This window comes from Geospiza fortis, unplaced genomic scaffold, assembly GCF_000277835.1.
Source record: "Geospiza fortis unplaced genomic scaffold, GeoFor_1.0 scaffold40, whole genome shotgun sequence".
NCBI classification, from domain to species: Eukaryota; Metazoa; Chordata; class Aves; order Passeriformes; family Thraupidae; genus Geospiza; species Geospiza fortis.
This window is the reverse complement of record NW_005054297.1, coordinates 29,446,677-29,459,225: the sequence shown is the minus strand read 5'-3', so window position 1 is coordinate 29,459,225 and position 12,549 is coordinate 29,446,677. Positions and strand designations below refer to the sequence as shown.

At 38.7% G+C, this 12,549-nt stretch overlaps 1 protein-coding gene across 17 annotated transcripts in view; it reads left to right on the top strand.

Annotated features, from left to right (window-relative positions):
• Positions 1–12,549, top strand: part of TRIM2 (tripartite motif containing 2) — a 91,877-nt gene that overhangs the window by 62,155 nt on the left and 17,173 nt on the right. For all 17 annotated transcript variants that reach the window (XM_031060871.1, XM_031061086.1, XM_031061122.1 and 14 more), the window contains 4 exons: positions 201–352; positions 1,030–1,210; positions 4,267–4,990; positions 11,708–11,811. In XM_031060871.1, coding sequence (XP_030916731.1) covers positions 201–352; positions 1,030–1,210; positions 4,267–4,990; positions 11,708–11,811 — 1,161 coding nt within the window. The remainder of the gene's footprint in view (positions 1–200; positions 353–1,029; positions 1,211–4,266; positions 4,991–11,707; positions 11,812–12,549) is intronic.

Below are 12,549 nucleotides of genomic sequence, written 5' to 3'. Positions count from 1 at the left end.
TAAAATGCTTTTAAATGAGCATTTTTATATCAAATATGTAAGAATAACAGCCATCTTTTAGGCAGTAAATTACTGGTGCATAAGAAAACAGAAGCTTTGTCTCAGAGCTTGGATAATAAACGAGTTCAAGACTCAGTAAGATGTGCTTTGAGTTATGTTCCTGCTGCAAGGTTTGAGTGCAGAGTTGTGCACTTTTCCAGGTGATGGAGTTTTACTGCCAGTCCTGTGAGACAGCCATGTGCCGGGAGTGCACCGAGGGAGAACATGCAGAGCATCCCACAGTACCACTCAAGGATGTGGTGGAGCAACACAAGGCTTCCCTCCAAGTCCAATTGGATGCTGTCAACAAAAGGTATGGAGACTCCATTGACTGTTTTCTATTTTCAGTTTTATTACTGGTTTCCTGTGGTGACTGGGGTAGATGTCTTAATGTGCTGGTTCCATGGGTATGGTTCCTAGGAAATGTGAGGCTAGCATAAGGACAGAAAATCCATTGAGTGGGATGTACTGAGGGGTTAGCAAAAAGAGCAAAAGATTCCTGTCTGTCTTTTACAAAACAGAGGCCATTAGAAATGCAAGTGTCATGCAAAGAAGGGGCATAAAATGCTAAGGAGGAAACTGCTGTCCAGTCATGAATTTAATGATAGCTAGCTAAATAATGCTGGTTGTTAAAAAGACAGGTACAAACACTACGGTGGCAAAATGGCTTAAAAAAAAAAAAAGAATAAGTGGGATAAATCTAGTTATATCTTCTCAACTAGATATACAGCATAATGGACAGGATCCAAGGCCTCATTGTTGGCAATGCTTGAAGTCTAATGGATTTGCACAGGGTGGACTGTGGCTTAGCCTTATTTTATCAGACCAGACCCACTGTGTGGTTATAAAAGGAATGAACTTACTTCTGGGAAATGACCAAATTTAAAGACAGCCTGCTGATGAGAGGGTTTAATCAAAAGATACCAGGGCAAGGGCCAATGTTTAATGACTTTTGAAACAGCAGTCTTTGTAATTTAATTCCTCCCTCAGGCTTCCAGAGATTGACTCAGCACTTCATTTTATATCTGAAATCATACACCAGTTAACCAACCAAAAGGCTAGCATCGTAGATGACATTCATTCCACTTTTGATGAACTCCAGAAGACTTTAAATGTGCGAAAGAGCGTGCTGCTCATGGAGCTGGAAGTGAATTATGGCCTTAAACACAAAGTAAGATGCATTTTTTTTTCAGTGAAAAGCTGTTAATTTAATCAGCCAGTTTTTACAAATGATGCAGGATGCCAGTTTGATAAATCGTGTCTGAGATCCAGAGAACTTTGTTTTCCTGAAATCAGGTGCTGCAGAGCCTTGCTTGTGGGTGCTCAGCCTTATAAGATGACCATGAAGATACAGGCCAACCAATTTATTCTGAAGAACTGAGTAAGGCTGCCTGTTTTGCTTCAAAGCACTGTTTTCCTTTCCAGTACTTAGTAACCTATTTCATGTCAGATGTCACCTGTTGGAATACAAAAAGATTAGAGGAACATCTCACTTTCTTACAGGAATGAGGAGAGTAACAGATTGTAGAGCTGTATTCATTCTTTTACTTCCTATATGGATGATTGATTCTGGGGGTTTTCCCCCTATATTGTAGACCAAGCCTCAGAGGAAGAAAACAGAAAACTGTACTTTTACAAAGCAAAGCCTGTAACATGGTGGGTAGAGATTTTGTTGAGGATTATTAGGTCTGAATCAGGATAATTAAAGAACTTAGTCCTTATTTTCCTGTGCATCAGTTCTCTGCTTTATAAAGAAGGATTTCTACCTGAAAATTACTGTTAGAGAAAATATCATCAACAACTGGAGTTTCAAGAGTGCCATTAATGAGCAGCTTGAGCATCTCCAGATGTCTGAAGTGGAGGAATGCTGCATTTCTGGATGTAGAACAGGCTTGAAAACATCATTAGAAAGGTGCTGAACTGCTGAGCCTGTGGAAATGGAAGAATTCTAACATATGCACAAGAAACATACTTTTAGGAACATAGGGAGCCCAAAACCATTGGAGCACAGACTTCAGTCATCTCCAGAGCTAAGCAGCAGCTTACAGAAGTTTGAGCATCAATAATGTCAACTTAGATCCCAGGTTCATCTAAATGTATTCAAGATGTCACATATACTTCCATAGCTAGCAAATATATTCTGTATGTGTACAGAGTCTACACAAAATAGAATATGATGTTACATTATCTTATTATTGTTCAAAGAGATTTAAAATAATTTAATAACTGTGAGCGTTAGATAATCAAATTTTTATGAAATTGTACATAAGCAGTAAAAGAGGCATCTACCCTGTTTGTATAAAAAACCCCAACTGAAATTGGATTTTATTTTTGAATGACTAGTAGTCCTGCAAAATACAACCATTCTGATCATATACTTTTAAAAAATGAAAAAAATGAAATGGCTACATTTTACAAAGAAAGAGTTGGCAGTTCAGTTTGTTGTCCAATGGACTGAAGGATTGTAAAATGTAAAATACTCCGTGCATTTAAAATAGTATTTATGTTAGGATTTAATATTTTTCATTTTTGTAATGAAAGAAAACTGTCTTAAGAAAGTATTGATTCTAAAAAATAGCTGGAAATTGTCTTTCTTTTAGTTTGTGGCCTGTTAGCTGAAGCATATGGGGTTTTGTCATCCTGGGACCTTGTTGGCTATGCTCTCTTTTAACTTCTTATGTCTTTGAATGAAGACCAAACAGATTAGAAATGCCTTGTATTGCATCCTGAGAAGTTTCTATGTGCCTAGAAAAGCAGATGACTTGAAATTTCAGAGTAGTCTTGAAATTTGTTCATTCTAAAAGATTTTGTGTTGCTATTACTTTCCTATATCAGTAACACATGAGCCTGGATTTTCTCCAGTGGATGAAAAGTTAAAAGCTTTGGAAAATTCAGAAAAAAATATCTTTAGAATTCAGTGTCATTACATAGAGTGTCTCAGCAAGGGAAGAATATTTCGTAGCAATAAATACATCCAGTCTTTAAGTTTACTTTACATCAATTGAAATGTTTCAAAAATATTTACTTTACAGTGATGGTCAACAAAATAACTTCTCTAATCTACAGTCATGTCTGTGCCATAGTTCTTCTATGTAGGAAAAACATAGCAACTGTGTGACTGGATACTTTCATTTAGGGATTTTATCAGTGGAGATTGTGAGGGGCAGCTGCAATGTTTTCTTGACTATCATGAATGTCTCTGCTAGGTTGTCATAATTCAGGGATCCATTTCTAATTCATTGCAAAATTGTGGGTTTTTTTTTAATTGTTAGCCCTGTTCCCAGCCCACACCTAACAATTTTGAGGCCAATACTGTTTTAAGGATTTTTTTTTTTACTGTTTTAAGGCTGAGGGCCAGAACTGACCCTATAATAGAAGCTCTTTCATAGTCTTAAATATTGAGTGGCCACTTGCTGCTCACCAACATTTCTGGCTACTCAATCCAACTCTTTCCACTGTCCGCAGCCCATCCTGTATATTTTGCTTTCCTGCCAGCTGAAAGTGAGGAATCAATTTACCTTCTGCTAGGGAGATTTTTCCTTTCTTCACTTACTTAGTTCAGGAATCCCACTTTTCCTCAGGATGGATGTGCATCCATGTCTTGAGGCCTTCTTGTCCATCTCCGTAGAGGATTAACCCCCAGATTCCCTTGGCTCTGAAGAAACAGTATCAAGAAGTTTCTTGGAGCCTCTCTTATTAATGGACCTCATGACTTGACTCCAAAGTATCTCTGCTTCTGTGAACACAACTCAGTTCCAGTAATTATCTCATTAACTGTGACTGCTGAGAGTTAGATGGGGCAGGGTTCAAACTTCTACATTTGTTGCTGGGTTTTTGCTCAAAAAATACCAAAACTGAACAACAACAACAACAACAACAAAAACCCAACACAAAACAGAAAAAAAAAAAAAAAAACAAAACAAAACCAAAAAACCCAAAACCAAACAAGACAAGTGGGGCAATAATTCAATCTAGTGTGACAGTGGGTCTGTGAAGTCTTGAATCCCCAAACCAGGGTATTTTTTTGTGTTGCAGCATTGTATTCCAAATATTGGTTGGCGATCAGTGTGCTACTTCTTCTAAAATGAATGTTTAAATTAAACTCTAAAATAAGACATTATAAATTCAGTGTCTACAAAGACCTTTAGATGCTACATCTTCCTGGGATAGCTCTTCCTGGGATAGCTAGTAACATGATGCTAATCTGGTGTTTGGTAATGCACACAGGTCCTCCAGACACAGCTGGATACCTTACTAGAAGGACAGGAAAGCATTAAAAGCTGCAGCAACTTTACAGCGCAAGCCCTCAACCATGGCACTGAAACCGAAGTGCTGCTGGTGAAGAAGCAGATGAGTGACAAGCTGAACGAACTGGCCGAGAGGGACTTCCCGCTGCAGCCCCGAGAAAACGATCAGTTGGACTTTATAGTGGAAACAGAAGGCCTGAAGAAGTCCATTCACAACCTGGGCACTATTTTAACCACCAATGCTGTTGCCTCTGAAACAGTTGCCACCGGTGAGGGACTGAGGCAGACGGTGATCGGACAGCCCATGTCCGTTACCATCACAACCAAGGACAAGGATGGGGAGCTCTGTAAATCTGGGAATGCTTACCTCACTGCTGAACTGAGCACGCCTGATGGGAGCGTAGCAGATGGAGAAATACTTGACAACAAAAACGGCACTTACGAATTTTTGTATACTGTTCAGAAAGAAGGGGACTTCACTTTGTCACTGAGACTTTATGATCAACATATCAAGGGCAGCCCGTTCAAACTTAAAGTGGTCAGGTCAGCAGATGTGTCTCCTACCACTGAAGGGGTTAAGAGACGTGTTAAATCTCCAGGCAGTGGTCATGTCAAGCAGAAAGCTGTGAAAAGACCTGCGAGCATGTACAGCACTGGCAAAAGAAAAGAGAATCCCATTGAAGATGATTTGATCTTCAGAATAGGTAGGTGACTCGTCTGCCTGTTGACATACTTAAAAATAGTTCAGGGAAACTGAAAAAGTTTAGTTATTGTAAAGCTAGAGCTGTGAGTAGAGCAACCTGATAATACCATTAGGCCTCCTGACTTTTGTTTATGTGTACATTTTGGAAGTACACACTTCCAAAAATAGTTTGCAGCAAATATTTAATTGGGATATCAGTTGAGAAATGCATACATTTGATTTGGGATATTTTAAAAATTGTTAATATTCATATTGCAAAGCTTTTGGTATGGATTAAAGTAATTTCAGCTTGTAATTTCAGCTTCTGTATCCCTTGCTTCTAGTGAGCATTTCTGGCTTGACTGCCAAATAGTGGTATAGTTTTGTTGGTAGTGGTGCTGTTTGTTAGGTGTTTTTTGGGTTTTTTTAAATTACTCTCTCTAACACACCATAAACTCTAGAAGTCTTAAATGTTTTCCCAGAAGTGCAGAGCCTTTTAGTTCTGTTGTGATGCAACCATGACCACGTGCTTTATTTTTGAGTTCTACCTTCTCCCCTTCTTCACCACTCAAAACAGGAAGATGTATTTCATTAGAACAAGAGCTATGCATGGCTCAGAGCTTTTTCTCCATGAAATCTCTTGGGCTGTCCACATTTGGGATCGCTATTTTATAGAAGAAACAGAGCTGAGAGTAATATTTTGTGTTCAGTTTTCAGCCACTCATTTCACAGAATGACCCTACATAGAGATATTCCTCTAGGCTTCTGTGGGCTTATGTGTGCATTGTCTGAAAGGTCACAGGTGTAATGCTCTAGGGTTTTACATTCTTCCAAAATATGCAAAATTATTGAGACACGTAAAACTTCTGATGTTTTCACAAGGATTGCTTTCATGGAGTTAATTTACTTCCAGTTTCAGCTCACTTTATAAAGTTAAGGTTTGGTTCATTTGTTGATGAGGTAATGTAAAGAGCTTATCACTGGTCTCCAACACTACTGTGCATCTCTGTTTTGAACCCATTGTTGAATTCCTCCAATGGCTCTTGCCAAATCTGGATCTGTATTTCTAGCTGGCTAAGATAAATCTTCTATTTGGCCTGCCAGAAGCTCGTACAGCTGTGCTGGAGAATCACACTGTAATATTCCTCTGGGCATCCAAGTCTGTGGAGTGTGCTGTTGTCTGTATGCTGATGTATGGGCTTTTATGCACAAGCAAATTGATCAGCTGCTAGCAGGGGATTGTTCTCCTGCTAGTATTAACAAGGGATAGCATTAATGCAACATTAGTGCATTTTTTCATGGGAATGTGTGCATTGTATCTTCTGCCAATGCTGTGTTATTTGTGGCTTTTAAAATGGCATGTGGGTCTCTTCAGATATTCCAAGGTCAAATTACTGACTACACATTCATACACTCATGTAATTTCTTATTTACAAGAGCAGGGTATTTTCTGTATTCTCTTCTTCTCTCTCAATAATTTATATCCTGAACTTACTATTCTTTTTAAACAGGTGTAATCTCTAAGAGTGTGTCCATGCAGATCTGCATAGGATGTCCTTAGTCTATACAAATGCAAACAAGAATGTTCTTATGATAATCTATAAAATAATTGTTGTCCAATGGTTTTGCTACCTCTACAACTACAACTGGTAGGAAGCACTAAATTGAGAGGGAAGTCGTTCTTTCATTACCCTGCTTTTGTGCCTTTGACTCATGCTGAGCAGAGGTGAGGGATGTTTACAGTGTCATTCCACCAGTGCCACTTCCACCTCCCCGGTAAATCTCTTCCATGTCCTTCAAAGAAGGGTTGAGAGGCATGGTTGTCATCAGCTGCTCTGTCCAGGACCCCATCTTGTGTTCTAGCTCTGACATGCTGTGCTGTGTGCCTTAGCATTTTTTCTCTTCTGGCACTTTTCATGACTGAGTTCTTTGATACCATTTAGCAGTAGTGGTGCTATTTCCCACTTTAACTGCTTTTTCCTCTTCATTTACTTATATTTGGAATTGGCATCAGATACAGCCAGATGGAGAGTTGGCCCTCTGCTAGAAAGTTCAATTTTCCAATTTTCCTTTTCCTCAGACTGTTTAGTTGTCTGTTCAGTCATGTAACTGAGCATCTAAGTTTAGCTGGTACATTAATGTGTAAAAAAAAATTGCCTTTAACAGAACTTCTGTCAGCCTCCTTATTGGGTGTGAATGTCATCTTCTGGTCTGCTATAAATGCTGAAAGCAAATAGAAGCCTTACTGTGAATTTATTCCACATTAAAAAAAAAATCACAAACAAGGTCTATGTAATCATAGCTTTAGTGCAGTTTAAAAAGCAGGCTTAGAGGGAGCAAAGAGATTCTTGATCGGGTGTTTAACAGAATCATAAAAGAAATAAGGTTGGAGGGGCCCACACTGGGTCATCTGGTCCAGCCTTTCTGCTGTAGAAATAGGAATGCCTAGTAATGGGAAAATAGACTTTGCTTTTCCCATTTATTAGCTCCAATCCTTCTGATGCTCATTGTGAGCTCTATGGGGATGTGATGGTCAGTGTGGAATTTTGCCAGGCCTCCATTGCATTGCATTGCAGTCATGCCTGTATTGGACAGGGAGGGCAGAGCTCTCGATACCACATTGCTGGCAAAGCCCCCAGTGTAGTTCTGATGTGCTGACAACAGACACCTGGCCTGGATTTGGCTCTTGTTATTTGAGGTTTGGCTGCTGTGGCAGCAAAGAATTTCTGATTTATGCTTACTCCTAGGTTTTTGCACACCTGTCTGTGGTGACAGAGGCTCTGCTGCATGAGCAGGGCTTGGAGGTGGTCTTGGCCAAGCTTTTAGGGGCAGATGCTGAGTAAAGCAAATTAACACAAACCAGTCCATCTTCACTACCAACAGTGTGTGGGCATATCTGCCAGAGTTCCTACTGAATTATTCATTCCTCTTTAAAGGTTATAAACAATGTGCCTTCAACAACAGACTGACTGATTTTAAAACTTAAGGTTATTTGGGAACTTGAATTTAAAAGACTGACATTCATTGTACAGCAAACACATAGGGTTAACATTTCAGTGCAGTTTACTACAGAGATTTTTGTGCTTCAGATGCATCTAACAAGAGAGGGGACATCACAGCCTCATAATGTGTAAGATTTGACTAAATATCTTTTGGCACTCTGAGGAAAAAAAGAAAGGAAGCTGGGAAAAAAGAAAACTCCTTGGTGCCTGTCCATGCAGTATGTATGTAGACCTTTCCATGCTGTTTAGTTTTGCTCTTTTTTTTTTTTCTGTACCACATAGGAAGGAGTACAAGAAGAATTACTTGAAGTGCTGTAGGCAGGAAGGAAATGGTATCTACACAACAGGTTATGGCCACTCACAACCTCTTAAGTCTTCCCAATAATCTGTAATATTTCTGCAGTTTGATTTTGTCTCTCTGAATCTATTCCCTTCCTGCTGGAGGCACTGACATGTTTTTCTTTGTATTTTAGGAAGCTGGAGAATCTAGGTTAGCAAGCAGGAGGGTTGTTATTCATACTAGTAAAACTTGGAAAGCAAAAACACTCCGTCTCTTACTATGAGCATCAAAAATATACATTATATAAGTTTGTTCAGATTCCCAGGACTTAAAGAGCAGATTCTTATTACAGTTACGTGATGTTATTTTAACATCTCCTGTCAGTGTTAATGGACTTTTAGATTATTTTTTTCTTCTTTTTGGTGAGACTCAGTATAACATCTATTGCTCAAGAGTAAAATATTGGAATTATGAAGCATTTTATGTGTGCTAGAATCATCTTGAGCAGAAAATGCACACTTTCTTTGTTGAAAGCTAAATTAATTGGTTTGTGCAGGCTATGCTCAGTAATTCCAGAAGGAATTAGATAGGGTTAAAACAAATCTGATCATTACCTGTATACAAAAATGGTATAAAAGGAGATATTCCACAGGCCACAGATCTGCTTCCCAATAACTGGGTTCAGTCTTCTCCTTCTGAAATATCTTCTGTTTTTTCCCAGTCTCCAGGAGCTTACAGTAAAATCTCTGTCTTTTCCTCCTTTGTGCCCTGCAGTAGCTCAGAACAGCAGGGAGATAAAGCTGGGTAACGATGGGCACAAAAGATGCAGCCTTTCATCTATTAACCAGGCTGCTTGGGAAACTCTGGAATGAGGTTCCTAGTGGTTCCAGCCTTGTGCAATTGAAATGTTGATGCCTCCCTAAGCTAAGGAGAGATGGGTGACTGCCCATGATGAAGAGAAGACAAAATATGAAATGCCTTGATACAGAAGGGTGCTATCTTGCAGTAAAAGATTTGCTGAAGACTCTCTCTTAGGCAGGTATGTTCATAAGGAAGGAATTTCTGCTTACAGAGGGGAGCTATCATCCTTTAGTATTGCAGAGTCAGTAGCAAAAGCCTGCTTTTCCAGAGGCTGACATGCTTTCCTACAGGCTTTTCTCTCATCATCTGAAATGCTTGTGCTTGGCTTCAGATCTCTGCTGGCATAGTGAATTATTCAAAATGGAAAGTTCAAAGTTATCTGATTTCCTCTTGAACATACATAAGGAAGTAAGCTTTCTTCTGCAGAGGAATTTCTGCCATTGCAGAGGGGACTGTCTAAGGGCCTGTATGCAGATTAGGAGCTAGGCAATAGGTTTAATAGCTGCAAAGTGCTAGTTACAAAGACATTGCATGGAGCTGAATTTAATTTACACACTGTGCTAATATATTGCTATTTCTTACACTTACTGTGAAATGTGACTATGACATTGCTGGGTAATTTCTTCAGTTTTTCCTTTGATGTATATTTACAAGGTTCCACTGAAGAACGCTCTGAGTAACTTTTTATATAGGTGTTTCTTATCTTTAAAAACAAAATTCCTTGACTTTCAAGAACATTTTTCTAAGGCTAAAGAGCATACATTCCATAAAGTTTGTGTTAGTTAGTTCCAGATGCTCTAGCTTATGCCTCCTCTTTTCTAACAAATGTTTTCCCTTTACTCTCAGTAGTAAAAGGAATGTTTCTCTCTTTTCATCCATTCTCTTTGGCTAAGAAGCAAGAAGGAAATTTATCATTAGCATATGGTGGAAAAAAATTGCTGCATGCATCCCTCAGGCACTGCTTATTAAAAGAGTAAACAGAAATGGCTCAAGTATGGGTAATGTAATTGGTATGTAACTCTCTATTCCCTGAATATGTACTTTTCCCTTGCAGTACAACAACTGAGAAGCATTTGCCTTGTTTAGAGGATGAAGCGGGTGGAGTTGAAGAAAATAAGTCTTGAAACAAAGGAACATTCCTGCAGCACTGAGTGCAGAGAAATTAAATGTTACTTGTTAGCTAGTGACAGGAAATATGCATCCCACAGCCATCACCACAGAAGAAAGAAAGGTTGTTACAAGCATTCACATCCCTGATGAAAGCTAAATACAAATTAGAGCTGATATATAGGTCTTAAATTAGGCATCACAGTCAGAACAGTTTGAATCACTGCACTCCAGAATATTTTGGACTGACTAAAATGAAATACAAGTTTTTCAGTTAAAACCATATATTGGAACAAATTACTGCCAGATACACAGGCAGTGAATGCTTGTAAAAATATTTCACCAGGAAAAACAGCACTGCCATGCTGATCCGTGTCTTGGAAAGGACAGCTTATAGAGTTGGTGGTTGTTTGCTGGGCTTTTTTTGTTTTGTTTCAGGATTCCTTCATTTATTATGAATATCCTTGGAGTCCAAGATCATAGCTGGAGTATTTTCTAAGGACCCCTGAGCCTCCTTTACAAACAAATCAGGAATTTGGTTCCTGTTCCTGTGTTCCAGGTGTAATTTGGACCAGCCACTTTGGAGCTGATCTTTTAAAGATACCATCTTTTAAAGATGCTCTGTGATTCCCCTTGGAATGTCTCAGAACAAACATCTAATAAACCACCTAAACTTAATGAACTTTTGTGAAAAATTGACATTTTGCAACTTCTTATCACCTTAAGCCACTGGGCAAAAGACTTACAGTTCTATGTAACACAAGTGCATTTATCCTGGGTTAAAATGAGACTTGTGTGTGTGGGGACACTGCTTTATTAGAACAATCCAAGGTCTCTCCAGAAGCATTCAGTCTCCAGGTGTTGGTCTTCATTGACCCACAAGTCGCATTTGTTCAAAGCTAGTTCTTCATCTGAATCTCCCTGCTAAGGCAATCTTTGAAGCCTATGACTACAAACTATATATGAGGGAATAGGAAACTTCACTGTCTTGAAACAGCTCCATCCAAAGTGATATGTTCTATCCCACCTTTGTGATTTCACTGAGGAGACTTCACTAAAACTGTGTCATCTGTCCAGGTTCTTATCTTAGCCCCTCTCTGTATGTTCTCATGTACTTCCCCTTTCAGTAGAATAAAAATCTGCAGTTCAAAAAAGTCCATTGCTTATGTAAAAACCTTTTACTGCTTTCCTCGTGCAAGAGGCAATTTGTGAGCACTGATTTAGGAAGGCTGAAGAGGCAATTAATGTTGATGGGGGCTTGGGTGACACATGATGAAGGGTGAGAACGGTCCCTTAAACAATCCTGTCTTGTCAGTAGAATTATGTATCTGTTACTGAGAGGGTTCTTTGAAGTTGTAGCAGTGAGAAGAACTCTTCAAAATAGAAATCCTTTGATCAGAAATGTAATAATTGCATGTGTTGGCATTTGGGTCCTAACTGATTAGTCCTGTCTAACCTGATTTCTTATGTGCTTTGTGTTCAATTTTAGGCACCAAAGGAAGAAACAAAGGGGAATTTACAAATCTTCAAGGTGTAGCTGCATCTACAAATGGAAAAATATTAATAGCAGACAGCAACAACCAGTGTGTGCAGGTATGAGAATATTTCAGTGTTTTTCTCCTTGCCCCCACACCTCTCTCTTTTTTGTAGTCTCAGAAAGACACATTTTGTACAATTCAGTTGATGTAGAAAATACAAGGGAAATTTATTAATTTATTATCCATTTACTTTCCATCTTCTTGACCTGCAGCTATCTTTTGCAGATCTATACTATACCTAGTATATCATCAGAGTTTATTTGCCTTCCTTATGATGTTTGGCAATGAATGAAAAAAAAAGTTGTGCAATAATCTGGAAAAATGCCCTTCTGTAAATATAATTTTACATTGTAAATTTTATCACTCTCATGTTTTCAAATTAAATCTAGAGCATGGTGCCACAAATATAATATTTTAGGAAGTACAAATAGAAAAAAAAGCATATAGATATCATTTTTAAGTGGCTTTTAGTCTATTTAAATGACTTCTCTTTCTGATATCATAATCAAATCTTTTCTCTCTTAGCACCCTGACACCCATAATTTCTTGGCTTCTGTAAAGAAATGTGAAAATCAAGCTATATTTTTTATTTTGCTTGCCATCTATCCTTTTTACCATTACCAATTTGTCATCACTCTCCAGGGTGCCCATGTGGTAGCAATGAACACGGCAGCAGCAGCAGTGTGTTGCTTGCTCTTGTAGGGGAGAACCAGCAAGCCATATGCCATGAGAACTAATTTCCAGGATTTTTCAAAGAGACAGAATCAAATATTCATCAGCATGCTTTGTAATA